General features: G+C 39.1%; 3 protein-coding genes and 1 pseudogene across 16 annotated transcripts; 3 read left to right on the top strand and 1 right to left on the bottom strand.

Annotated features, from left to right (window-relative positions):
- Nucleotides 1-1,815: 1,815 nt before the first annotated feature.
- On the bottom strand, nt 1,816-6,600 carry LOC133710273 (uncharacterized). Of its 14 annotated transcripts, XR_009846584.1 has the most exons (9): nt 5,909-6,600; nt 5,403-5,493; nt 4,899-4,979; nt 4,747-4,818; nt 4,250-4,325; nt 3,985-4,082; nt 3,216-3,301; nt 2,907-2,972; nt 1,823-2,243 (listed from the first exon to the last, which is right to left on the bottom strand). XR_009846584.1 is itself a non-coding variant. In XM_062136305.1 (6 exons), the coding sequence occupies exons 1-5, from the start codon at nt 5,912-5,914 to the stop codon at nt 3,133-3,135; spliced, it is 390 nt and encodes a 129-aa protein (XP_061992289.1). In that variant the 5' UTR covers nt 5,915-6,600; the 3' UTR covers nt 1,816-2,243; nt 2,907-3,132. The 14 variants fall into 14 exon arrangements, 6 of the variants coding, with proteins under 6 accessions (XP_061992289.1, XP_061992287.1, XP_061992285.1 ...); XR_009846583.1 differs by having other exon boundaries at nt 1,822-2,243; nt 3,866-4,325; XR_009846582.1 differs by adding an exon at nt 3,866-3,916 and having other exon boundaries at nt 1,872-2,243; nt 4,250-4,979.
- Nucleotides 6,601-12,146: 5,546 nt separating this feature from the next.
- On the top strand, nt 12,147-16,942 carry LOC133711822 (uncharacterized; annotated as a pseudogene).
- A 424-nt stretch (nt 16,943-17,366) lies between these two features.
- On the top strand, nt 17,367-21,376 carry LOC133713006 (probable E3 ubiquitin-protein ligase XBOS34). Its single transcript, XM_062139131.1, has 6 exons — nt 17,367-17,597; nt 18,433-18,497; nt 18,652-18,736; nt 18,825-19,083; nt 19,466-19,539; nt 20,657-21,376. Exons 1-6 carry the CDS (start codon nt 17,490-17,492, stop codon nt 21,314-21,316), a joined length of 1,251 nt encoding a protein of 416 aa, XP_061995115.1. The 5' UTR covers nt 17,367-17,489; the 3' UTR covers nt 21,317-21,376.
- A 2,397-nt stretch (nt 21,377-23,773) lies between these two features.
- Nucleotides 23,774-24,801, top strand: LOC133711821 (F-box/kelch-repeat protein At1g57790-like). The gene has a single exon (XM_062137909.1). It carries the CDS (start codon nt 23,986-23,988, stop codon nt 24,799-24,801), a length of 816 nt encoding a protein of 271 aa, XP_061993893.1. The 5' UTR covers nt 23,774-23,985.
- Nucleotides 24,802-25,206: the final 405 nt, after the last annotated feature.

Here is a 25,206-nt window from a genome sequence, read left to right as displayed (position 1 = left end):
GAGAATGCCATGCAAAATTCCCTTGCACCATCTTTAACCATTGGCCTTTTTTTTTGTACCAGCAACACATAGCCTGAATCAAATTGTGGTCCTCCCTGATTCGTAACGGCCAATCCTATGTGTAAATGCACCGAGTCAACAATCAACAGCTGACTCTGAAGAGGGACCTCAAAACAACCCCTTCCCTAGCAGGATTTCCTTCTCACCATCATCTGAACTCGGAAACTTGTCAACGACGTCTCTGCTGTACCCGCAAACGAGACTCGCCTATGCGCACTCCTGTTTCCCATTATCCATTGAGGTCTGACATACCAGATGATACCTACCACACTGTTCTCCCTGTATGAGGACCGTACCGCCATGTGTGATTTTTTTCGGCTCCACCTGCTATAAACACTTATAGCCTTTGGAAACCAACTAGCTCCTGAATATCAAATTCCTCTGTAACTTTGGGACATCATCACACCACCCAAAGTACGCCAATCCCAAATCTAATATCCAGTCAAAGAACATGTGTCACCTATGGAGATTGTGAGAGCATCTCCATATGAAAATCGGTTTCTGCTACAGCAATGCCATCCAAGCCTTTCGCTTCATATGACCCTAGTCACGACACTTGTAGCATCCCTGCCTCTGGATTTAGACCTGCTATGATCACTAAATCCCCGACAGTTTTCCGTGCATTATCCGCTGTCTTCTCCAGTTTCACATCTTTTCCCTTCAACACTTTACTAAGCCCCGTTGAACTAGGATGTCTTTCACTCACTTATACCCAAAGAGTGAAACTTCATTTTCTGTCAAACTACTCCACCTCAAACTATGAGGCAATACTTGAAGCCATGACGAACAACCACGATCAACATGCAAACCTTCGGCGAACGAATACCACGAACGACGAACAAGCACGATCGCTGACACCACGAACCACCTTAGTGAGATATACACTCTCACCAACCATCATTCCCTTGAGTCATATCCTGGTCCCTTGCAACTCCACCTTTGATTAGGATTTTTCTTGAGTCTGGCTCGCACCACCTAGCCTCCGAGTCACTCCACCTATCGACTACCTTCGATTAGGACTTTCGTGAGTTTTTGACCTGCTCCACGTTGCTAGAAATTTTCCCGAGCTGGCTCCACCTAATGCACTTTGAGTTAACACCTTAACCATCTAATTGACTCCAGCTTGAATGATGAGGTGTCCCAGCCGAACCTTCGGCTTTGATACCACTTGTTAAGGAAATTAGAATCCTTCCCGTCAAGGCTCACAGAGTAGACTGATAGAAAAGTAACAAACCACAAGACAAGCAACAAGAGAACACCGAGATTTAACGAGGTTCAGCATAAATCACTACTACAAAAAAACCATTTTAGGACGTTCGAAAAACGTCTTCGAAAACTTTAGATGACACGCAAAAAAAACGTCATCTATCAAGGAGTCATTGTAAGTCACTTACAAGGACGTTCAAAAAACGTCCTCTAATGTTTATAAGGACGCCAGAAAAACGTCCTCTAATCTAAAAAAAAACGTCATCTAATGCCTTTAAGGACACTAAAAAAGCGTCCTCTAATGTCTTTAAGGACATTAGAAGAGCGTCCTCTAATGTATATTAGGACACTTAAAAAGTGTCCTTAAATCCGAGAAAAGGGTCATCTAATGTATATTAGGACGCTAAAAAAACGTCCTTATATCTATTATAGAACACAAAAAAAAAGTCATTGAAATGAAAAGAAGACATTTACATACTAATAATCTTTACAATCCCAAAACAAACGTTATTGTATCTATTACTTGTTACAATATACTTGACTACAAGCACATTCTAGTAACTGATTCCTAGTTATACATTCTAATCTTATCTAATCCTAGATGACAATAGACATACATACAATTGTACAAATCTTAATCTAAAGAAAACAAATAGCACAACATTCTGAAGTAATGTACAGAGGAACCCTCCACCTACAATAGGACTTCCATGATCAGATAGCACTGGAAGTCTGGAACCACCTAAATGTAGTTTATCTATAAAACTGAAAAAGTTACCAAAAAGATCAATTACAAAACTCAAATCATTGTACAAAAAGACAGTTTTAATAGTAGTTACCTAGAGGAGCATCATGAGCGTGGAACATGTATATAGACTGATGACGAAGAGGAAACACTTGAAGAAACTCAAGCTGCTGCTTAGCATGTCTTTTTAGTTTTTAATACTCGTGAAGCTAAAATTGATGCATAGAAGTACCTACATTACAATAGTTTCAGAAAATCAACAATATGACTAAAGCAGAAAATTCAGTCTTCAATCACAAGACTTATACCAGAAAATCAACAATATTGTTGTAGATAGTTGTCCAATCTTGTCAAGATTGCATAATATCAATTAACAGAGAAGAAATATATGCTTTACCACTCAATTCGACTAAGAAGAGAACTTATATTACTGCATTTTCTTTATGGGGTTGACAAAATCAAATTCCCACATATATATAAATGAATTTGAATCACACATAGTTGGAGACAGTAAGCAAATTATTAGTGAAAGAGCTTACAAGATCAGTTGTTTGGAAACACAAGCAAAATTTAGAACGTAATAAGTAGAGGCCATGGCACCAAAAACCTTCTAGCCTTTTCATAGAAAGTTCTCAATTGCATAAATACCATACCACGGTATTATTGATTCCATTTTCTAAGCTATAAACTTATTTGAAACTCAGCCCACATATCACCTATACCATAATAACTAAGACAAATTTTCTTAAGGCAAATCATGAATTGTGGCAGAGGCAAAAGAAAGAAGCAAAACAAAGTTCCATCTGGAACTATGTTATTTGCCCTTGTAGAGCAGTCATATTTCGAAATGTAATCTCTACGATCCCAAACTTAGGACATAAGCAAAAGTAATTACCGTGTATAATCCCGGTAGTTAATGTACTTTATTGGCCTTTTGATCTTTCTTTTGCTAGTCCTCAACCTGATATCAAAAGTTTTACATTAGTGCAAGTGAGCAATATAACACTACTATTAATCGATTACATTACAAAACGTACTACATAGCAGCATCTTAATCCAAAACTTAATAGATGCAACCACATATGGATGTCCACATCAAAACACACAAGCATCTAAATCATTCAGACCACGCAACATTCCTTACTTGTAGAGTAAACTAATAAGCCATAATCAAAATCTGTTGCTAGAAATGATGGAACCAAACCTATTGCTGTCAACATTGGCGCCACTCCTCTCAATAGGGCTTCAAGTTGCATAACATGACTTTTGAACCTCCTGCACGCTATACCACTGCATATATATATGGAATCAGAGTTGAAGAAATCAGAACTGAAACATTGCAATTTGATATTTTGAAAGGCAGTTAATATAAGAAACTGGTTGACTCTGAGAAGCAGTCAAATTCATAATACTGCCACAGCAAGACCAAATCTCGGTTAGTTCTTGAATCTTGATTATGTCCCAAGTATTCCTAATACTGCTTCTACTTGCGGGTTTATAGTTTATAATGCAAATTACTAGTTTTATACAATCTTTGATTTGTAAGTTGCTGAAACACTTGGAAACACTTCTGATCTTCTAGCAGGAAAACTCATCATATTATCCACTTGCTCCACTCAACAACTCCACAAGATGGAGTTGGTACAGAACATATAAACTGAAAAACAAAAAATGGTACAGAACAAAGTTGACCCCTAGCCAAACCAACATAAACTCAACCAGTGCATATTGAAGTATCCTTAACTGAAAAGAAACAAAGATATGGTTGTTGATTCGTGTTAGTTCAATGAACTGTAACACAGAGGTAAAGGTAATATAAAATTGTTCCAACTTTACAGTGGAAATTTAACTTACCTTATCTCAACTTTCATTTTCTAAAGAATATTATTCACAGCAGCACAGACCCTACCAAGAAAAGGTGAAACCACCTGACATTGTAATATTGGGATCGCATGATATATAGATGAGCACACCTGTTAAATGATGATTTCTGCACTTTTAACAGTCTTGGTACTACGTCGCCTCTTGCTTGCTGAACCAGTTTTAGCATCAAGAATTTTGTTTTCCCCAACTGTCAATACAAGGAGACATCATTTCTTACTACAAAATATGGAAAGAACTCCTCCAGGAAATATAGACTAATTAAGGGAGGAAACAAAGATAAAGGGGAAAAAAAAAGGATGTGAAATACAAATGGTGTCGATTATGGAGATCCAAACTGTTATAAGAAAGGCTAACCTTCAAGTGTCCCATTTTTACTTGGCCTATGTAAAGAACGATATGATGGATAGCAAGCACACATAAAATTCATTATCTGAAAACAAAACAAGATTAAAAATCAGAAGCAGTACAGAAAGTTGAATCATGAATATATACCTTGGCAATGACTCTAGGGACACACAATTCACATTGGCAACCTAAACAAAATATATACCTTGAATCATGAATGTAAGTTGAACTGGAAGCAAAGCAATAATTATGGGAAGACTAAATGCAATAATATTATCCAACAGAATGGTCAATTCCATATGTATTAGAAGCCATGCAGATCTTAAATAAAACTCTTGTATAATTAAGGGAGGAAACAAAGATAAAGAAAAAAAAGGGATCCGACCCAGCTGAGGGAGTAAAGTACTGAAATCTTTTCCAGAAGTCTGAATGGCTCTTCAGCCATTTTTGCAGCTAGACCAAATACCAGACTTAGTACAAGACTGCAACAGAATTTGAGCACTAACCACAATCTTCTCAGCAGCTTCACAAATCTTATCGACTTTGACCTCAGATAAACCTTTAATTCCAGTCAAGTTCTGCCAAAAAACAATCACAGTAAGGACATCCAACTTGAACATTTACAGTTTCAAAAATTCAGAGGTTAAGTTGGCTTTACATTCTTGGTGTGCATCGTCAAGCCATTGCAGGTGTAGATCCCTGCGTCCTGAAGCTTCTAAACATCTCCGACATTGATTCCCTGAGAAATCACCGCACACAAATCTCATCGCTCCATTATAACTCCGATTTAGTCACTTCTGAAGCAATTTTAGCTTGAAATTTACTTCTAATCATAAAATTGTGAGCAAACAAACTCAATTCCGGCGAGGTCCACAAAAACTAAGAAAATCCATCAGGAATTTGAAAATTGATTGAAATCAATTACCAGTGCGAAATGATAAAAATGTAAAATTGAAGTATGTAATAGAAATAACATGTCAAACCTGTGATTCAATATAAGTCATTTCTTATACAAAGATACGTGACAACTCAACAAAATCGATTCTTAAACTCACAGATAGTAGGTTACTTGATAGTTGCACAATAAAGCTAGTTAAAAATTACTATAACAAAATACTCGAAAATAATACAAATGTACATCGAGGAATAGAGAGAACAATACCTGGTTCTTGCAGAAATATGAATTCTGGATGAGCTGGTGAGGAAGAAGTAATGGTTGTTTTGAAATACGAAAACACTTCATATGATAGACTCTGCAAAACAAAACAGAGCAACAAAAGTAAATAGTGCCTCTATGAGCAGAACAAACAAACTTCAATGCCAAACCAGAACAAACAAACATTTCCATGGTCCACACGTCAAAAACCATATCAAGTCTCACACACTATAATCTAATTGGTGACAATGAACTGCAAGTTCCTCCCTACTTCATTAAGAACACAGCAAGTTGAAAATCAATTAGCAACCCCACAAATATTTCCAGTTACCAATCACAAAGCTGCTGGCTATAACTATAACCCAATTCCAGATTACCAATAGCAATCAAATATGAATCTAACCCAACAAATAAACACCCATACATATTCATAGAGATTTCAAGTCATTATCAAACCGTAACAATCAATACTCAAACCATCAACTGTAAAATCAAGAGAGAAAAAAACTGACCTGCATCTGAGCACAACTTGCACATTAACTTCCTTATCCTTATCCTTGTGATTCGAATTCCAATCAAGAGTACCACGCCGCTTTTCGGGCCGAGGCGTGAGAAAAGGAGATGGGGATGCTGCCATCCCCGTCCCAACTTTCCTAGAATCAGGCGTCATCTTTCAGTCCTTCCCAAAACGTAAAGGAGATGGGCATGATGGTACCTTTCAGAGTTGAGAACTCTATGAGCATACTGGAGCCAGAGACAGCCTGAGCACTTAAGAACAGCAAAAGAAGACTATGCAAGGAAGAAAAGCTATGGATCAAAGTCAGTGATGCTCGATGGGTCATTAAGCATCAGAGCACATTGATAAAACTCGGTTTCTTTTTTCTTTTTTTCTTCTGCTCTGATACCTCGGTTTGAGTAAATGAACGGGGTGATTTCTAAAGTGAATTTGGCGAGATTTCATGGTGGGAAATTGAAACTTAGAGAGGGAAATTTTGGAGAACCCGGGAAAGTGAAAATTTAGGGTTTTCCCTTTCAATTTTGCTGCAAAGTGCCGTGATTTGGGAGACTGATATATATACTTCTATATTATTGTTCTCTATGTCTGGGTTTCCTCGAATCGAACCTGGGACCTTACCAAACTCAGAGGTAGGCGCCTTAGTTTACCATGCTCTCCCGTCTCCCCCGTGTTTTGGAAAAAAACTAGAACGTCCTAAGCATGATACAAGGACGCATTTTAAAAATGATGTCATTGTATACAAAATCCATGTGTCCCCAATTTAGGTTTCTGTAGTAGTGAATCTATGCCTACGTCCTCCCGAGAGATACCCGTTCTTCACTATGAGAATAATTACGGTACAAGATACATTGAGCTAAATCACCATAACCCAAACCCATAACCCTTGTACACCCACACTCATAGAATTTCCCAAGAACTCACTCTCACCCAAGAGCTGTATTCACTCTTGACATCTCTGCTCCCTTACCCAAGAGATATACACTCTCTTGTTGATGATCGCATGCACCGACCATGCCTTGGTTTACTACCCATGCCCTCTATATATAGGCACCCCAATTATAATCCAATTGGTAGTAGGAAAACCAAACCTTCTTGTACAGGAGAAAGATCCTATTCCTTATAGGAATAAACTTTGACATCAACCATGTCCAATTAGGAAGACTAACCAAGTCCAACTAGGACTTGCCTTTCCTAATTAATTCTCATCACATCCTAACACCCCATACCGTTAATTCCTATCTGGTATAAAATATAAAACAACTAGATGGTTAGTAATGTTGCCTTATGAACACAGAAACAAACTGAATAAGTAGTTTCCACTAAAGTTAATCCCTTACTTGAACCTTGTCATCATCAGGAAACAATTTGTACTTTCTTTCTCAAATATCAGTGTAAGTATAGTGTACTCTTTATTGTGATTCTTGGTTGATGACTGTTATTGTGAGTTTCCGTGCATATCAGAGTCTCATACTCTTGTTTACTATAGGAAGTGTACACAGTCCACTAATAATCATTGTTATTGTTAGAAGAGAAATTGCAAACTGATTTGTGATAATTGTTGGTTTTGGATTGCTGCATTGCCATGCCAACTAAAGTTGAATGCCAGAACTTTTCACAGTAGCGTATCCCGTACCTGGTCATTCACTCATAATAAACTTGCGCTATCTAAAGATTTCCATATTGAAATATGCCGTTTGATTTAAGCATCAGGAGACACACACACACCCCAATATATCAATGTCCTCAATTTATCAGTGCATCGTCTGTTAAAATAGTGATACTTTTGTCACATGTCAACCTCGTCCATATTGCTGCGACTGCAAATTATAAAAGATCATTTTTTTTCTTTTGCATATTCATTAGTTAAATCTACTTCTGCTACGGAAATGGCTGAAGATCCATTTAGACTTATGGAAAAGACTTCACTAACCAAGAAACCAGAACTCTCTTCTGGTGATAATATCAAGAGCCCTGGAAGATTGATTTTATGTGTTCACGTTTTTCAGATTGTGGATTTAGGGATTGATCTCTTTCGAGCATATTTTACTTGTAGAGGAGAACATGCAGATCGACAGGTAGGTTCCACAGATTCGAGGCAATGCCACGAGATCACTATATACTCATTTAGATCACTATATGCTCTTCCTATTTATGCGTCCATTCTCTTCCATGCCACGACTATGTGAAGACTGAAAAATCGATAATATCCTCGAAATTTCGGTGATATTTCCCTTTTTTTAGGGTTTCGTTATATTTTCACTTACTAAGAGAATATCGTGAGAAATGTTCGACATTTCGCGATATTTTTCTGAAATATTCGAAATTCTCGCGATATTTCCAGAAATATTCGAAATTTTCGCGAAATTCCTGATATTCTCCCGAAATTATGAGATTATTGTCACCTCTCGCGATATGTGGGTTGGTCAGAAAGCATTTTGACCAAAATTGAAGCCAAATTTTGACGAGGTTGGGGTTCAAACCTGATACCTTGTGAAAGCTAGCCCTTGTCCTTATCTAATCCGATTAAACTGTATAACATCTAAAGAGGAAAACTTTAAAAATTTATAGGGTCATGTATCGCTCTTTGAGACTTCTTCTGATCATCTAATTTGCTAACTAGTAGACATTTGGATCTATTATAAAAAATAAAATAAAAAACTTTTCTATCTATTTCTATGGACCATTTTCTACTTCTTTTCCTGTTTGTTTGAATACCGATGTTTATTTTAACATATCTATTTAATTGTAAAATATTATTATAATTAATAATTAACTCTCCTAATCTCCTATTTAAGTCATTTTTGAGATTTCTCATGTATAATTTCATTTCTTTGTCATGTCAGTGCATCTTATTATACTCTAAATTACTACAATCATTATACAATTAAGTTTATCAAACACATACTTTATTATACTCTAAAGCTGATTTCTGGGATTCGTGGTGCAATTGTAGCTAGGCAGAGGATATCCCTTGGCTAGTAATTGGTGATTTGAATGAGATGCTGAGTCAACATGAAATGGAGGGGGGTACCTCCTAGTCTCTAAATAGACGACAGTACCTACGATCTTTCATGAATAGTAATGTCCTACTAGATATTGGCTTTAAGGGCCAAAGATTTACTTGGGTAAGGTAGGAACGCAATGCTATTGTTTTACAAGAACGATTGGATCGTAGCTTGGTAAATGAAAGCTGGCTTCTGTCTTGGCTAGACACTTGTCTATCTCACCTCCCCCGTATTGGATCGGACCACAATCCACTTCTCCTGAATACTAATCCAGTGTTGAAACGAAGGAAATCTGGTTTCAAGTTTGAAGCTCATTGGGCTGATGAGGCAAACTCTCAAAGGATAATCAAGGATTGTTGGGAATCAGCGACCAACACCCCAAATCTAACCCAGTGGAAGAATAATTTCATTCGTTGCAAAACTGGCCTCAAGACTTGGTGCAATGGTAGATTCCCCAAATGCAATAAGACTGAGATTAAGGAATACTTGATTCAGCTAGAGTACCTTCAAGAAAACTTCCCTTACACTAGTCTGGACATATAGCAGGAGTTGTCATCCAAGCTGGGCAGTTTGTGGATCAAAGAGGAAAAATATTGGCATCAACGGTCTCGAGTTAACTTGCTCAAGACCGGAGACTCGAACTCAAGGTTCTTTCACCTATCCACCGTCCATAGGAGGCAAAGGAACAGAATACTGAGGATTCAAAATTAGAACAATATTGTTTGGCTAGTTGGTGAAAACCAAGTCCAGAAAGAATTTGAGACTCATTTCAAGACCATTTTCTCTCATTCGAGTTCAAGACAGTGGGGGGAAGCTTTCAAGGGGGTCTCTCATTGTGTGACTAATGAGATGAACACTAATCTCATCTCCCCTTTCTCTTTTGAGGAGGTCATGGAAGCTACTCACCAACTGGGCGCCCTAAAAGCACCTGGTCCCGATGGGTTCCCTGGCCTCTTCTACCAGAAGTACTGGAAGATAGTTAATGAATTGGTTGTGGCTTCTTCGAAGGATTTCAATGAAGGTCGAGTTTTGCTACAGGACCTGAACTAGACCCATATAGTTCTGATTCCTAAAATACTAAACCCGGAACAAACTAACCAGTTCAGACCCATTAGCCTGTGGAATAACTCATACAAAATCCTTTCTAAGCTTCTGGCAAACCGATTGAAAGCACTGTTACCCCATACCATATCCTCTAACCAAAACGCTTTCGTCCCGGATCAACAGATCCAGGACAACATCATGCTTGCACATGAAACTTACCATTACCTTAGACTGAAGCAGGAGGGTGGTAATCATGAACTGGGACTAAAGCTGGAGATGAATAAAGCATATGATAGGGTGGAGTGAGATTTTCTTGAGGCTGCCCTTCTTAGATTCAGGTTTGATCAAACTTGGGTGGACCTGATTATGAGCTGTGTTAATACGATATCGTTTTCTATTGTTCTTAATGGGAACCCAGGGAATTTTTTCCGTCCAAGCCTGGGGCTGAGGCAGGGGGACCCCCTATCACCGTTTCTCTTACTCATTGTTAGTGAGGTGCTCTCCCTCAGATTGACACTTGCATGCAGTATATGATGGTTCCATTATTGGAATTAGACTTTGTAGAGGGTGCCCAACAATATCCCCCTTATTCTTCGCAGACGATGCTCTATTCTTTTTAAAGGCAATACTACTTAATTGCTAGAAGCTAGTTCAAATTTTCAAGGAGTATTGCTGTTCTTCAGGCCAATTGATCAATAATGACAAATCAAGTATCTTTTTCTCCCCTAACACACCACTGCAGATGCAAGGCCTGATGTGTGAACTTTTGAATATGGCGGTGGTGGAAAACCTGGGGAACTACTTGGGACTCCCAACCATTTGGGGCCGCTCCAAAAAAAGAAGCTTTGGTTTATATCAAGGAGAGAATCAACAGGAAGATTGCTGGTTGGAAACAAAAATCTATGTCCATGGCCGGGAGGGAGACCTTGATTAAGGCTGTTTCTTTGGCCATTCCCTCTTATCCTATGTCGTGCTTCCTCTTCCCTAAGGGTATTTGTAAAGAGATCAACTCAGTCCTGGGAAATTTCTGGTGGGGATCTTCACAGAATGGCCAGAAACTCCACTGGAAGAGTTGGAGCCACTTGGGTACTCCGAAATCAAAGGGGAGTATGGGCTTCAGGGATTTGCAGCACTTTAACTTGGCTCTATTGGTTAAACAATGTTGGAGGCTCCTACAGGATCGATCCTACATCTCTATGGGCTCGAACCATGAAGGCAAGGTATTTCTCCAATTCGGACTTCTTAGGTGCTGTTAAAGGCCATCGAGCTTTTCTGTTCCTCGCAAACTTGATTTTCTGTTGTAGTGGAGCCTCTTGGGGATGGTCGAGCTTACTTGCAACCAGAGATCAATTTTGTGATGGGCGGTGCTGGCAAGTCATCAATGGCTGCTCTATAAATATTTGGAAGGATAGGTGACTTCCTCTTCCAAATTGTGACATCCTTTGCACTAGTGGAGACATCCCTTATACTGCTCCTCAAACAGTGCACTCACTCATCTATCGGGATACTCATTCATGGGCACTAGATATGATCACACACCTCATTCAACCACAGAAGGTACCAAGAATCTTGGCAATCCCCATTGGGGATGGTGTTGGTTATGACCGTTTGGTTTGGCCATGGACTGAGGATGAAATTTATTTAGTAAGTTCTGGCTACCATTGGCTGCAAGATAACCAGGTTATCTCCAAACCCACCAGTTGTGGCTCCTCTCATCAGGTTGATCCTAAATGTTGGAAGATTATCTGGGGATCTTTCACTATTCCTAAAATCAAGTGTTTTTTATGGAGAGTACTGTGTGGGGCTGTTTTTTTTTTTTTTAATGGAAAGTACTGTGTGGGGCAGCCCCATCTATGTTAAACTTATTTAGGAGGAAACTATCCCAGAACCCTCTTTGTCCTATATGTGAAGCACCAAGAAGAGTCTTTCGAACATCTCTTTTTCTTATGCCCTTGGGTGGAAGCAGTATGGTTTGGCTCCCCGTTGGGCATTAGACTAGATAAACAACAATTCACCACTATAGACAACTGGCTACTAACAAGTCTGAGGAGTATTCCAAATGTAATACAAAAGAAGAAGTTTCTTACCTGGGTTAGTTTCTTGTGTTGGGCGATCTGGAAGACTCGTTGTGCTTCTGTATACCAGCATAAGCCTGTATCCCCAACTATCACCCTTAATTTAGGCATGTCCCTAGCCTCTGAGTATTTGGAAGCCAATACGATTGAAGCTGCGGAAAGTGCACCATCGAGCGCCAATCCCTCCCCAAAGTGGACAAATCCTCCTCTTCACTCTGCCAAGATCAACTATGATGTAGCCTGGATGGCCCCTTCTAATGCGGGTCTCGGGGTGGTCATCAGAAATCATGTCGTAACATTCATGGGTGGATCTGCTAGCCCCGCGACCTGTAGCTCGATGGTAGTGGTAGAATCTGAGGCGATTCTAGCTGGTGTAAACCTGGCTATCTCCTTGAATTTGAAACGGGTAATGTTTGAATCAGATGCGAAAGATATCATACTAGATTTAAAGAATGCAGCATCTTGCAGAATCTGGAGTACTTACCCGATAATCGAAAAGATCAGAAGAAGATGCTCCTCCTTTGATGAGTGTTCTTGGGACTGGGTTCCCCGTGAAGCGAATCGAGCTGCTCACCATGCAACCTCGCTTGCCATTCAGATGGTGGGTCCTCAGCCACTACCATCCTTGATCTAAGTTCTAAGAAATGATGGACTTCCATGTCCTCCGACACCGGAGCTCTGATTATTCCGATGGCTTTTGTTTGATTGTATTTTCCATTCCCGATTAGTCACTGTTACTATGTCCGAGTCTGGGCTTAGTTGGTGGTCAACTGGTTTCCTTTCCACATGTAATTGGGCTTCAGCTTTTGCTGGGCTATGCCCGTTTTAATGAATCTCTGTCATTAAGCCAAAAAATAGTTCTATTCAAAGTCTTTTGCGATCAACAAAGCAAATAGTTCTCTAGCTTCTCTCTTAGTCTCTGTTAAGACCCTCCTCTCAACCTAGACAGATTACTATCTACACCCATCTAGTCTAGACTTTTGCCCATTAGTAGTAGCCCACTTAGCTAGCCCAACACTTGGTTGTGGCCCATGACCCATGTATCTACTGTAGCTTATATTCTGTACTGAAGACTATTGTTGGGCATGTTTTGAAAGATGAATGAACTTTATTAATCTATTATCTCTTGAAGTGACCTCAACAGTCTCCGTCTCCATTTTCTGCGATTTGAAGAGCTAGGGTTTCCGTGCCGTTTCTCAACTTCTAGGCGTGAGCGCCATGAGAAGTACCAGCAGAGCAGAGTGAGGAGGCGAAGAGGGCCCAAGCCACCCGAGAGCCGGAGGTGCGGGCTCCTCGTCGTCCGCCGCCTCGTCCCCAAGCCGCTGTTCCTGAGGCGGCCGTTCCTGAAGCGGTCAGCGCTGAAGCGGCCCGGTGCCGAGGACTTGTCGGCGGCGGCGGCGGCGGAGGACGACGAGGGGCCCAAGCCACCGCTCTCTTCGCCTTCTCACTCTCTGCCTCTGTTGGTACTTCTCATGCCTCACGCCTGGAAGTCGAGAACGACATTGTCGCGGAAACCTTAGCTAATGGAGACGAGGAGGAGGAGCCTCCCGACGGCGCCCTTGATGTAAGTTTTCACGTTTTTAGGGTTTGATTGTGTTACACGTGCTTTTCTTGAATCTTTTCCCTAAGAAAATCTTGAATTTCCTTACTGTGATGAAAGAGCACATGCACAAAAAATTATGTGGTTGGCCAAAATCTTGCCTTATGTCCACGGAGTGCCTAACTTCCCTATTCGCGAAAAGCCAAAAACAAACTCATATGTATATTCTTTCTCAACTTTCAGTGGAGTAACCTACTCAATTCTTACAATGAGCTCTGTATTTTGATTTGTGGTTGTGATGCTTTAGAAGCTAGCACCATTTTCCTTTTATAAGTGGAAATTCAGGGGAGTTAAATTGCCTTTGGGGATGAACTTGATCAGTAAGTGCATAAACCAACCCCCATTCAACCTCCTGGAGGCAGAAAGACCTTCATTTTCTTTCAAGCTCTGCCCCTCTTGGCTGAATAATTTTCCCTTGATTACCAAGGAGGGCAGAACATTGCTTTGGCTCCTTGTGTCATTTGTTCACCAACTCCGGGCTTACCGCCTGTGGTTTTGTCTGAGAATTTAATATTAGGTTTGTACATTTTTTTTAGCAGCTAGGAATGGTGGCGGCGATTTAACCACTGCTCTGATGTCTAACTATATTCAAATACTATACATTTATGTTCCCACTTAAGCCTCTGGCTTCATAACTTTGAAGTATTATGTTGTTCTTTCATTTTCAATTTCTAATGTGATGAAGACCATGGACTCGTTATGTACTGTTCTGTAGAATATTTCCATGTTTCATGTATTATTGTTGGTGTTTTTGGCTGCTAATGCACTTGATTTCCATGTTGGCTCATTTTCTATCACCTTTGTAATTTTGATAGATTATCCAACATTATTTATATGTACCTTTCTCTACTCTAGATTGAATCATCTTTGGTTCACTTATTTTGTGGGTTCTGAATTGTCTAGTAGTTTTGTTATATTCTTTTTTACTTTTTTTTTTTTTTTGGTATATTAATCTTTTTCTTCTTTCTGATAAAGCAGGATGCCCAATCACGTACAGTTATTGGATTGTGGAAAGTCAATCTGGAAGAACCCAAATCTCACCTGTCTGATCCGTCGGTTATAATTCATGATATCTCCACAAGTAATTCCTTGATTCTGAAACAATTCTTAGGAGTGTTTTAAACCTTATTTTTCTTAGGCCATAAATATGGGAGTTGATGTCACATTAATTCCCCTAGCCATTTTTTAATTGAATTCTATGTCCATGCATAGTCTCATGAGGCAGGAGGTGGAGACAAAGGCATCAAACACCTAGGCATAAGTATTTTTTGTTAATTAATCTTAATCAATATGATTTTTGAAAGTGATTTAGAATCAAAGAAATCGGATATCTTCCAGATAAAGTGCAGCAGTAATGCTGTGATACCACTCTCCAGCCTCCTATAGTCCTTCCTATCTATAATAGCATGCCGCATGCAGTCTAGCTAGCTAGGAAGAATTGATGTTATACTGTTATGGTTCAAGTTAGTTCTATGTTGATTTTTGTTATTATGTCATTTAAAGTCAGCATTCTTTCTTTGCAGAAACACGCATTAGACTTGCATCTGCAAATGAAAACGACAAGCAACAATTTCAGTGGTTTAGCAATGCATGCAAAGGAATTCCACAGGTAAAAGTCATCTGCATAAATTTTTCTTTTATACTTCTCTCCTATCTCTCTTGAACAATGGAATACCTTACACGATAAGTAAGTGTCACAAATTTGTTGGTGGCATTGCGTAAGTAGTTGCGAAGTTTATTCGGTCGCTAAAATCATTAGTTATTTCAATTCCTCACTTCTGCCACTTAGAAATGAATAATATCACTGAACAGGAGTGGAATAGTTGTTGAGACAGTTGAGCTTAACTCTGATGGGTCTTCAAATTTCAGATATTCCATAAAAGATGCTTTTGATTACACTTCCAAACAATGTACTGCATGCTGCCAACATTTAAGATTGTGACCCTTGATGTGAATATGTGCAAAAATGGGTTTCTAAACAGCTGAATGGCTCTCGTAGTCTCACATATAGACTGGAGTCCCGTCTTTTGAGACAATGAAGTACTATCTTACAGACTATTATGTAGGCAACGATATGCTAGATTACACCGTTATGTAGTGCAGATATTTTCTCCATCATTCTAGTCTCTATTTCTGGCAATGCCATATTCTGTCGCATGCTGCTTCTGTGAGTGGATCAAGTTCTGTTGGCACTATGTTTTGTGAAATACATGTCGTTTATGATAAGCCACTATTCAATCTTTGGCAAGATTTTGGGGAGCCTATTTTAAATTGAATTCTGGATTGTTTTCAGGCACGACCTGCATTTTTGGGTAATAACAATCCAGCAACTGCACCACCAACAACTGCAGAAGATATAGAGTTGGCCGTGGCTCTCAGCTCCTCCCTTCATTCTGCTTCACAGGAGAGACCACACTCAAGTAGCTCCGGTACCTCTACAAATGCTTTTAACTTGAATGGTTGGAGTACATCCACAAACACTGGCAACTACAACGGTTGGGATGCAACAATTGCAGCTGCTTCTCCAAAAGTACGTAGCAGCGACTGGTCAGGGGTTCAAACTGGCCTAGTTGGTGACTCAATTGGACATGCAAACATCCAGGAAACCTCTCCTACCCAAACAACTCCTACCTCTGATTCAGTTATATCATCTTCAACACAATCAGCTGCAATCCCATCAGCTCCACCAGTTTTAGATGAAAGTCTAGATGAATATCCTATATCCACTATCCATCAATTGATGACAGCCCTATTGATCTATCAAACCCAACTGCTGAAAGTATACCTCCTACAGTTGATGAAAAGAAAGGTGATGGGGCCTCTTCTTCATGTGTGATTTGTTTAGATGCACCAGTTGAAGGAGCTTGCATCCCATGTGGCCATATGGCTGGATGCATGTCTTGTTTGACTGAGATTAAAGGTAAGAAATGGGGCTGTCCTGTCTGCCGAGCCAAGAATGAACAGGTTGTAAGGCTCTATGCTAGTCATGCCAGTCAACCAGACTATTACTACAACTTGAATACCATTCTTCGAATCTGTTCGTCTCCAATAACAGATGAAGTTTTATGTTAGGAGCCCCCACCCCGAGATTTTGATGTACATACTATTAGTCTATTACACCTTTCACCATGGTTTTTCAAGTATCAGTGAGGCAGCAGTTCCTCTTCATTTTAATTTTTCATGGTTTGTAAGTTCTGTATGTAAAAACGATTGCATTTCCCAAAAATCTTGTGGACGAGTTATGATATCTACTTTCCATCTATACAGCTTTCGATTGTTGCAACCATGCTCTTGCATGGTTGAGATTTGTGTACGGGACCAATGCATTGTTGCTCGCTGCATTATCCAACTGTAAACAGCATACAGCATACATCATTTCGAGTTACGACTTAACTAGACAATCACCTTGAATTGAATATAGGCCATGTTGCTCAGTACCAGTGACCCAGAAAATGAAATCGGTTTGGAGATTAAACTGGTATCATCTAAACTCAAAATTAATACTATGACTACACTGAATTGCATTGATGTTTCTTTGTTTCCGATTTCACTAATTAAGAATACATAGTATGAGTACCCTGAATTGCATTGATTCTTCTTTGTTTCCGATTTCACTAAGAGGAGTCACATGGAGGAGTGCGCATATAGAATTTGTCGTTGAACTTGTGTACCCTAATATTTTTGCTTTTCATAATCTAATAGTTTACTGAATTTGACATATCAAATTATAGGTGACTTTGACTTGGGCATAATAGTATGAATTTCCAATGTATTTACCCCCCTTGTCCTATCTCCTCTCCATTTGTGTACTAGAAGATTGTTTCTTGTGTGGAAAGAAAAAAGAACAGAAGGATGGGGTCGTCTTCCTCCCAGAGAATCAACATTATTCAGAAACTCGAAGTCGATAACCGTTTTCCTCTGCGTTTTTACTTTCGGATGGCTGATATATTTCTCAGACAGGTAAACTATACTCCCTCTCCCCCAATTTATTACTGAAATTCCCATTAAACTTGGAGTGGGTGTCTAGTTTGGTTCTATGTTTGCTAATCAACTTGCTTTGGAAGTGGCCACGGGCTTTGATTGTTTTATCTTTGATCATTTCATATTTTAGTTCATTGAAATTTGAAAGATAGTAAACTGGTATTGATGCTTGATCGGACCCAAAAGTTGTGACCATGAGATCCACTTAGAATAGTGGAAAATGAAACAAACGTGATCACTTCTACTGGATCTGCTTTCGATGATAAAGGCTTAAAGCCAGTGCATGATTTCTGAATCTTTTGATCACTTGGGACACCGTTGACCTTGAATCTTTGTGCTCACTGAACCGATTGATGATCAGAATCGATTCACTGATATTGAAACTGGTTCAGACTTGTTAATGACCAAACTTGTTGACGAAGATCAATATTCTAAAATGTGTAGAGCTAAACCTGAATTTAGGAAATTAACACTCTGGACAGTTCCATCTAAGACCAAAATCATGAAATTTACAGGTCAATTGTCTAGTGCTCTGCTATACAAGTGCGAATGCATCCTACCTTCTGCATGCATATCCTAATCGTAGAAGTACTCTTGCCTTCTGTAGTTTATGTGTATATCAGAAAGGCTTTTCTTCTCTAAATACTAGAGCTTGTGCTTTTTCGTATAAAATGCCATATTGATGTTTTATTGTTCTTAAACAATCTCATGCCCTTATTCATGTCCTAAAAGTTATTCAAACATAAATCTCGTTTCCCCTGGTTTATGTTTCAAAATGTTCTTCCAGCTCCTAATGATTTTGTTACAATTGTAGGCTGACATATATCGGGAAGAGAAAGATATTTTTTACCTGTACATTACGCTCCTAAGGTTTGCAAGGTAACAAAGAGCCAAAAAAATCGAACTATAGAGTCAGCTAAGTTGAATTAGGGATAATATATAACAGTGTGGTGTTGTGTGGGTGTGTGCACATGTTTGGATCTGTAACATATGTTCCAAAATAATCTGAAACTGTATTATTCTTCTGCTTAAGTTTGGTCTCCGAAACAATACCGGATCATCAAGACTATATAAAGGCTGATCAAAGAGAAAGATCCTCTCAGAAGGAAGTGAAAAAGGTTATATTTCATCACGTCTTTAATTTATAATAAAGGTTCATCTTTAAGCAGTTTCGGTCACTAATTTGATTTCAGTTTCGTGCTCTAGAAATTGTTGAATGCTCTTGCTGAGCTAGAGGAGTTAAAACCAGCAGTTAAACAGAAGATCAATGAGATAAACAGAGGAAATGCATATCAAAACAGCAGGCATGATCACCAAACTGGGGAAAGTATACCTCGTAGATCTGATAAAAAGAAAGTCGAAAGTGTGGGGACTTGTAGCTCCAGTACTGGTGGAGAGAATTTATCCCCACACCCAACACCAGAGTTTCCCTTTGGTCTCCGTGGTAACAAGAGATTAAAGACAGGTGATATTAAAGCTCAGAAATGGGGATATATGGACTCAATGATATATGTTCATTGAACTAGGTTTAGCGAACTTTACATGGTTACTACAACTTAAACCCCTTAAAGTATCTGTTTTCATTTGTATTAATAGAGAAGTTTTATGCAAGTTGAACATGAAAAATCTGTTTTTGTTTCTAAAAGTAGATAAAATCCTATGTTGGAACCTCCACCTGAGTTTTCTGTAGTACATAGTATTACCCCCCACCATGCTTTTTCAAGTGCATTTGTAATTTACTGATGTCCTTCTCAAGCCTCCTATCTATAGTCTCTAGCAGGAAGAACATAGCTTTATGTTCCTTTTCATTGATATTTTTATTTAAGCACAGTATGTATCTTTCGCAGAGACACGAACAAAAATTTTACTTGAAGAGGCACATGATTGGAAGCTTACCACTCCATGCAAGCCAATACCACAGGTAAAACTCATCTACACAAATCTTATCCTTCTCTATCAACTGTCTAGAGAAATTGCTAAACCTGCATGATAGTTAAATGTCACTTTTCATTTTAGTTTATTTTGTACTGTTATTTAATAAGCTCTCTTTTCCTGATCTGTAATTGTCATCAACACCAAGAAAGGCCTGAGAGTAGAAAATGTTGCAATCGAAACTCTGGAAGTCTTATCTTGCAGACTAAGACACAAATTGCTAAATTAATTAGGCCCATTTACATATGCATTACATTTCAATTCTGCAAGCCAATTAGTTCTAAGTTGTGATAATCAATTAAAGAAAATCAAGAGAATAAACATTTCATATCCCTATCCTATATATATCTTCAACATATTACAGTATACATGTCAATAGTGAAGTATCAACTTTGCGACTCAATTTACAAAATCCTTGCCTCTCTTTGGGCATAGGATCATTGGAAGTACAGTTAAGCTTCCTTTAATATGGTTTACTCCTTTTTCATGGGCAGAAACTTTATTAAAAAGGATTGATAGAGAAACCATATTAGGAAATTTGATTAGTTTTTTCATCAGCTTACTAAAAAGTAAAAAGAGTTAAAACATCCTAGAAGAAAGGCTCTCTCTTCTTGCTGACAGATATGGAGACATTATTGTTTAATCTCCATATAATTAAGGAATACTAGTTTACTCTAAAGGCCTCTGTTTTTCCAGTGAGACGGTAAAGAAAACTATATACAGAACAGATTTTGGATGACAAATATCTAGATGGTGGAGCATAGTTGTGCAATGAAGACATCAAATTTCAGCTACCTTATGAAAAGCTTTTCATTTAAATTCTCAAAAATTGATTGCATGATGCTAACATTTATGACTCCTGAATCAGAAGTTCAGAACTATGCGTTAAAAGCGAGATACAAAAATGGAAAAGTGCTAATTTGTAGAATGGACTTTTTTTTTTCTTTTTTCTTTTTTTGGGGACAATACTATACTGTAAAATACACTATTAAGTACTGCAGAGAATTTCTCAAAGTACCGAGCAGTCAAAGTTGCTTTAAGCATAAATATGATTTCCTTCTTAATTTCCTTCTGTACATGGAGCATTGAATGTGTAAATTTTTCAGGCGCATCCTGCAATTAACCAGCCAACTGCACCACGAGTTGAAGAAGATTTAGAGCTGGTCAAGGCTATTGATGCCTCCATCCAGTCTGCTTTGCAGGAGAGGCCGCCCTTGTCTGATGCACTCCGAATCCATGAAACAATTGCATCAAGTAGTTCGAGTACCTCCATGGATAGTGGAGACTTGTCACAGTGTGAAAGTGTCCCAGGAGGGGATTCAGATTCACATGCAGAGATCCATGTTTTTTTTTTTAAGAAAGTAAGAATATTATTAGATACGATTAAAATCGTACATGAGGGCATCCAGCACAAATTCTGGAGCATGAGTAAACCATTCAAGATCCATGTTACCTCTACCATTCAAACATCTACTACCTCAGATTCAATCCCATCATCTCCAACCCCATCAGCTCCACCAGTTTCAGATGATTGTCTAAATGATCCTTTTCAGTGTCGATCAACTGATTCCAGTCCTATCCAGGAAGGTGAAAATGCTTCTTCTTCATGTGTGATATGTATGGATGCTCCAGTTGAAGGAGCTTTTATCCCATGTGGGCATATGGCTGGATGCATGCCTTGTTTGAATGACATTAAAGATAAGAACTGGCATTGCCCTGTCTGCCGCGCTAAGGTCGATCAGGTCATAAAGCTCTATGCTGTATGATTCATTAGCATTGAACACCTTGAAGATTCTGTTTCTGTTAATAGATGAAGTTCTGTCCAACCTGAGTTTGCTGTACACGTATTACCTTTCACATTGCTTTGTTAAGTATTAGCACTTGGTTTTCACTTTTCAATTTTTGATGGGTGTAAATTCTTTATGTATTTACCCTTTTCTTTAAAATGTGTTTCTTATCAATGAATTCAGGTTATGAGATTTACCCTCTTTTATAATTTTCTCACATGAGTTGGGTTTGGTTTTGTTTGTACCCATATTTGCATGTCCACTCCGACATAGCTAATGTGTATAGTTTTTGAATGACTTCTAATTACAATGAGCCGCTCAACAAGTAATTTGGGCTGATAGCCAGAAATGGTGGCCGATGAATAATTGGACACTTTGGTTGGTCCACGTTGAGTCAGATAAAAGTTAGGCTTTTAGTTATCGGTCGGCCCATAGTCATCAATTCAAAAAGAGATTTATTGTCTAAAAGCCCATCGGCCAATTGCTCAAATCACTTGAGTCAGTTTCCAACTTGGACTCAGCAACTTGGAAAGAAAGCAACAACTGATTGACAGAGGAGGCCGATAAGTGATAAAGATGAAATTTGATCAAGTTAGTGTTTCAGTCGAATTGAAATTTGTTAGCCGATAAGGAGAGTTCAATCCAAGATATATAGTCTACTTCAAGGTTAATTATAGCCGTTGATGACGACCATTAGAGCAGATCCAGATAGAGTCCAGCGTCAAGTCAGCCGATGATAAGTGATGGAGCCAAAGCAAGATAGAGTCATTGAGCCAAGAGGAGGCCGAATTCCACTCAACTTCACAGAGCCAAGAGATCATTTCAAGCCACAGAGTAGCCAATATAAATAGAAGCATCGACAGAAGACATTACACACACACAACTCCAGCCAAAACTCCATCATGGGTTTCTTTTTATTTTTCTTAGCTCCAGATTAGTTTCGTTGTCTTTTCAATTCTTAGTTGTTAGCTCTGCTAATTCAAGTCATTTCCCTTCGTTTTCCTTGTAACCTAGTATCGATATTTCAATTGTTTCCTTTGCTACTTTTTGGTAATAGTTGATAGTTTTATTCTTCAAGCCGTTTACTTTTTCGCTATTTACGTTATCGTTCATTTACTTTCCTGCGATTTACTTTATTGCTCTTTATTTTTCTGCACTTAATTTGGAGTTTACTTCCTTACTCTTTTACTATTGTGTTTATGCTCTTTACCTTTCTGCAGTTAGTCTAGAGTTTACTTCTTCGCTCTTCTGTTATCGTACTCTACGTTTATGCACTAGGAGTAGTTTAACGTAATTGTTCGGTTACGAATCATCATTCGCCTCATCCATTGAACAATCTGAAAGTCCTTGTTTCCAAAGGCATCGAACCCTTAGCCGAGATTGTTCCTTCCTCGGCTTTCAGTCGCTCGACGAAGTTAGAACACGCGCATTACATCTACTACGTACATCTACAATTACACACTTGGCCTTCTGGCCGTGTGTTGGCACGCCCCGCAATCCATTCATCAAGAAGGACGTTTGTTCCTTGAACTCTCGGCTATCTTGGCCGAGGGGATTTTCAGAGGCAACCGGTTTATGCTTAGAAAGGAATTACTCGGATACATCAACTCTTTGTCCTCGGAGCCGAAGATCAAAGCCAGATGCAGCTCGTCGAACGCGAAGACATGGACCTGATCTCTTCGAAGCCATTGATAAGCGCAAGCTTCACAACCATTCAATTTCCCTTTACATGCTTCAATTTTCGATTTCGCACTGGTAATTGATTTTCACGATGATCACAAAACTGCCTCGGTCTATCGATCAAACCGTCTCTCCTCTTCGTGTCCATCCATCGATTATAAAAACAAGCAAACCAAAAGAAAGAGACAACAGGGGCAATTGAGTAAAACTCTGGACAGCAAGGGGCAGTTGCAAAAAAAAAAAAAAAGGAATTCTATTTCTATATAAAGATAAAGTTGATTCCCCAAAAAAATATAAAGATAAAGTTGTGTTTTTTTTTTTTTTGATTAAAAGATAAAGTTGTGTTTTGATAGAAGAAGCATTGTTAAAACCTCTTCAGCCGAACGAGCCTATACCCTCTCTCGGTCTCTCTCCTGTTTCGATCAATCTCGCTCGCATCTTGTAACTATATATCTGACCTATTGTTCAATTTTGTTTCTTTCTTTGGTTTCTACACCCTTGTTGAACACCCCCCCCCCCCCCCCCCCCCCCCCCCCAAATAAAAAAAGTAATAGTGAGATTTCTTGGGTTCAAACCGGGGGGTTTTGTAATTTAGTTTTTGGTGTCCTGGTGAGGGTATTTCTTTCTTCATATAATAATATTTCCCTCCTGTACTATTAACGTTGACTAGAGAAAAGATTTTTTTACTTTTGGTTCAGATTCTGGTTTACCTCTTACTCCTTGGGACTTGAGAATTCCCAATTAAACCTAAACTTGGAGTCAAACAGCAAGGATCTGTTAGATTCTTTTCCTAATCGCAAAAGGTTAGTATTTTCCTAATACTATTGGCAAAAGAAACGTTTTTCCCTAATGCTGATAAGAATGGGCCGGGGGTCTTATTTTTATGATAACAGAGGCGGACACAGAGCTAACTAGAGACAGACCGACCGAGAGCCACTGCTGCAGCATTGAGTATTTACTTTAGCCAGATGGAGGTGATCATTGATACTCTGGTAATTTGCGGTTGCTTAGTGTTTGGTGGTAGTGTGATCAAAAGAGTACTCTGTAGCAGACCCAGACCCAGACCCTGGGAGACATTACCTGACGATGTCATGGAGATGGTTGTGCGGCACCTGAGTGTACGTGATCGTATACGATTAAGCAGTGTTTGCAAGTCTTGGAACACCGTTCCTATGCGCAGAGATATCCCTAGTGCTCCACATCAACTCCCCTGGTTAATACTTCCTCAATGTTGCCATAAGAGCTTGAGCTTTTTCGACCTCTATGACGGCAAAGTTGGCAAGTTGGACCTGCCTGAACCAGTTCAAGGAGGGTGGTTTCAAGGATCTTCTAAAGGTTGGATGATCATGGTCATGGAAAAAGATCTAGATTCTACAATGTTTCTAGTAAATCCCATTTCAGGAGCCCAACACCAACTTCCATCTTTGAGCACGGTTCCATCTTTCCAAAATTTTGTAGAAACGAGCAGATGGAAACGCTATGGTGCCTCCCGTTTCAGCTATTACCTTGTGTTGTTCACCTCGGATATCACTTCAGAGCAATGTATGATAGCAGCTATGTTTGGAGACGCTGAAACATTGTGTTTGTGCAGACCTGGAGACACGAGTTGGAGTATTTGCGAGGTGGCCTTAGATGCGAATGAGGTCATGATTACGGATTTATTGTTTTCTTCTGGCAAGCTATATGCCTTGGTTCTTAGTCATGATCAGGAAGGCTTTATGTCAGCTCCTAATACTTTAAGTTGTGGAGGTCATATATGCAGTGGAATTATATCTGGTCTATGATATAATGCCAAGATTCAGTGACCAGAATGAAGTATATGGGGACTATATAGTCCAATTAAAAGCGTCACTAGACTCACATTTGATAGAGTCAGCAACCAATGGTGAAATATATTTGATCCATCAAATGCAAGATCAATTTATTCTATTATATGACGACGAGAACCCCGAGGATGGTGGCGGTGGAGGTGAAGGTGAAGGTGAAGGTGGAGGAAATGAGGAGGATGATTATGTTGAAGGCGGGGATGATGACAATGACTCTGTCAATGAGGAACTTGACAACTTGGAAGATAATCAGGATGGAGGAGATGATATCCATGACATGGATGACGACAATGAGGAACATGACAACTTGGAAGATAATGAGTATGGAGGAGATGGCCGTATCACTAGAGTTGAGGAAGAAGA

This window comes from Rosa rugosa, chromosome 5, assembly GCF_958449725.1.
Source record: "Rosa rugosa chromosome 5, drRosRugo1.1, whole genome shotgun sequence".
NCBI lineage: Eukaryota > Viridiplantae > Streptophyta > Magnoliopsida > Rosales > Rosaceae > Rosa > Rosa rugosa.
Note: the sequence above shows the minus strand (reverse complement) of the source record. Positions and strands in the feature narration are given on the sequence as shown.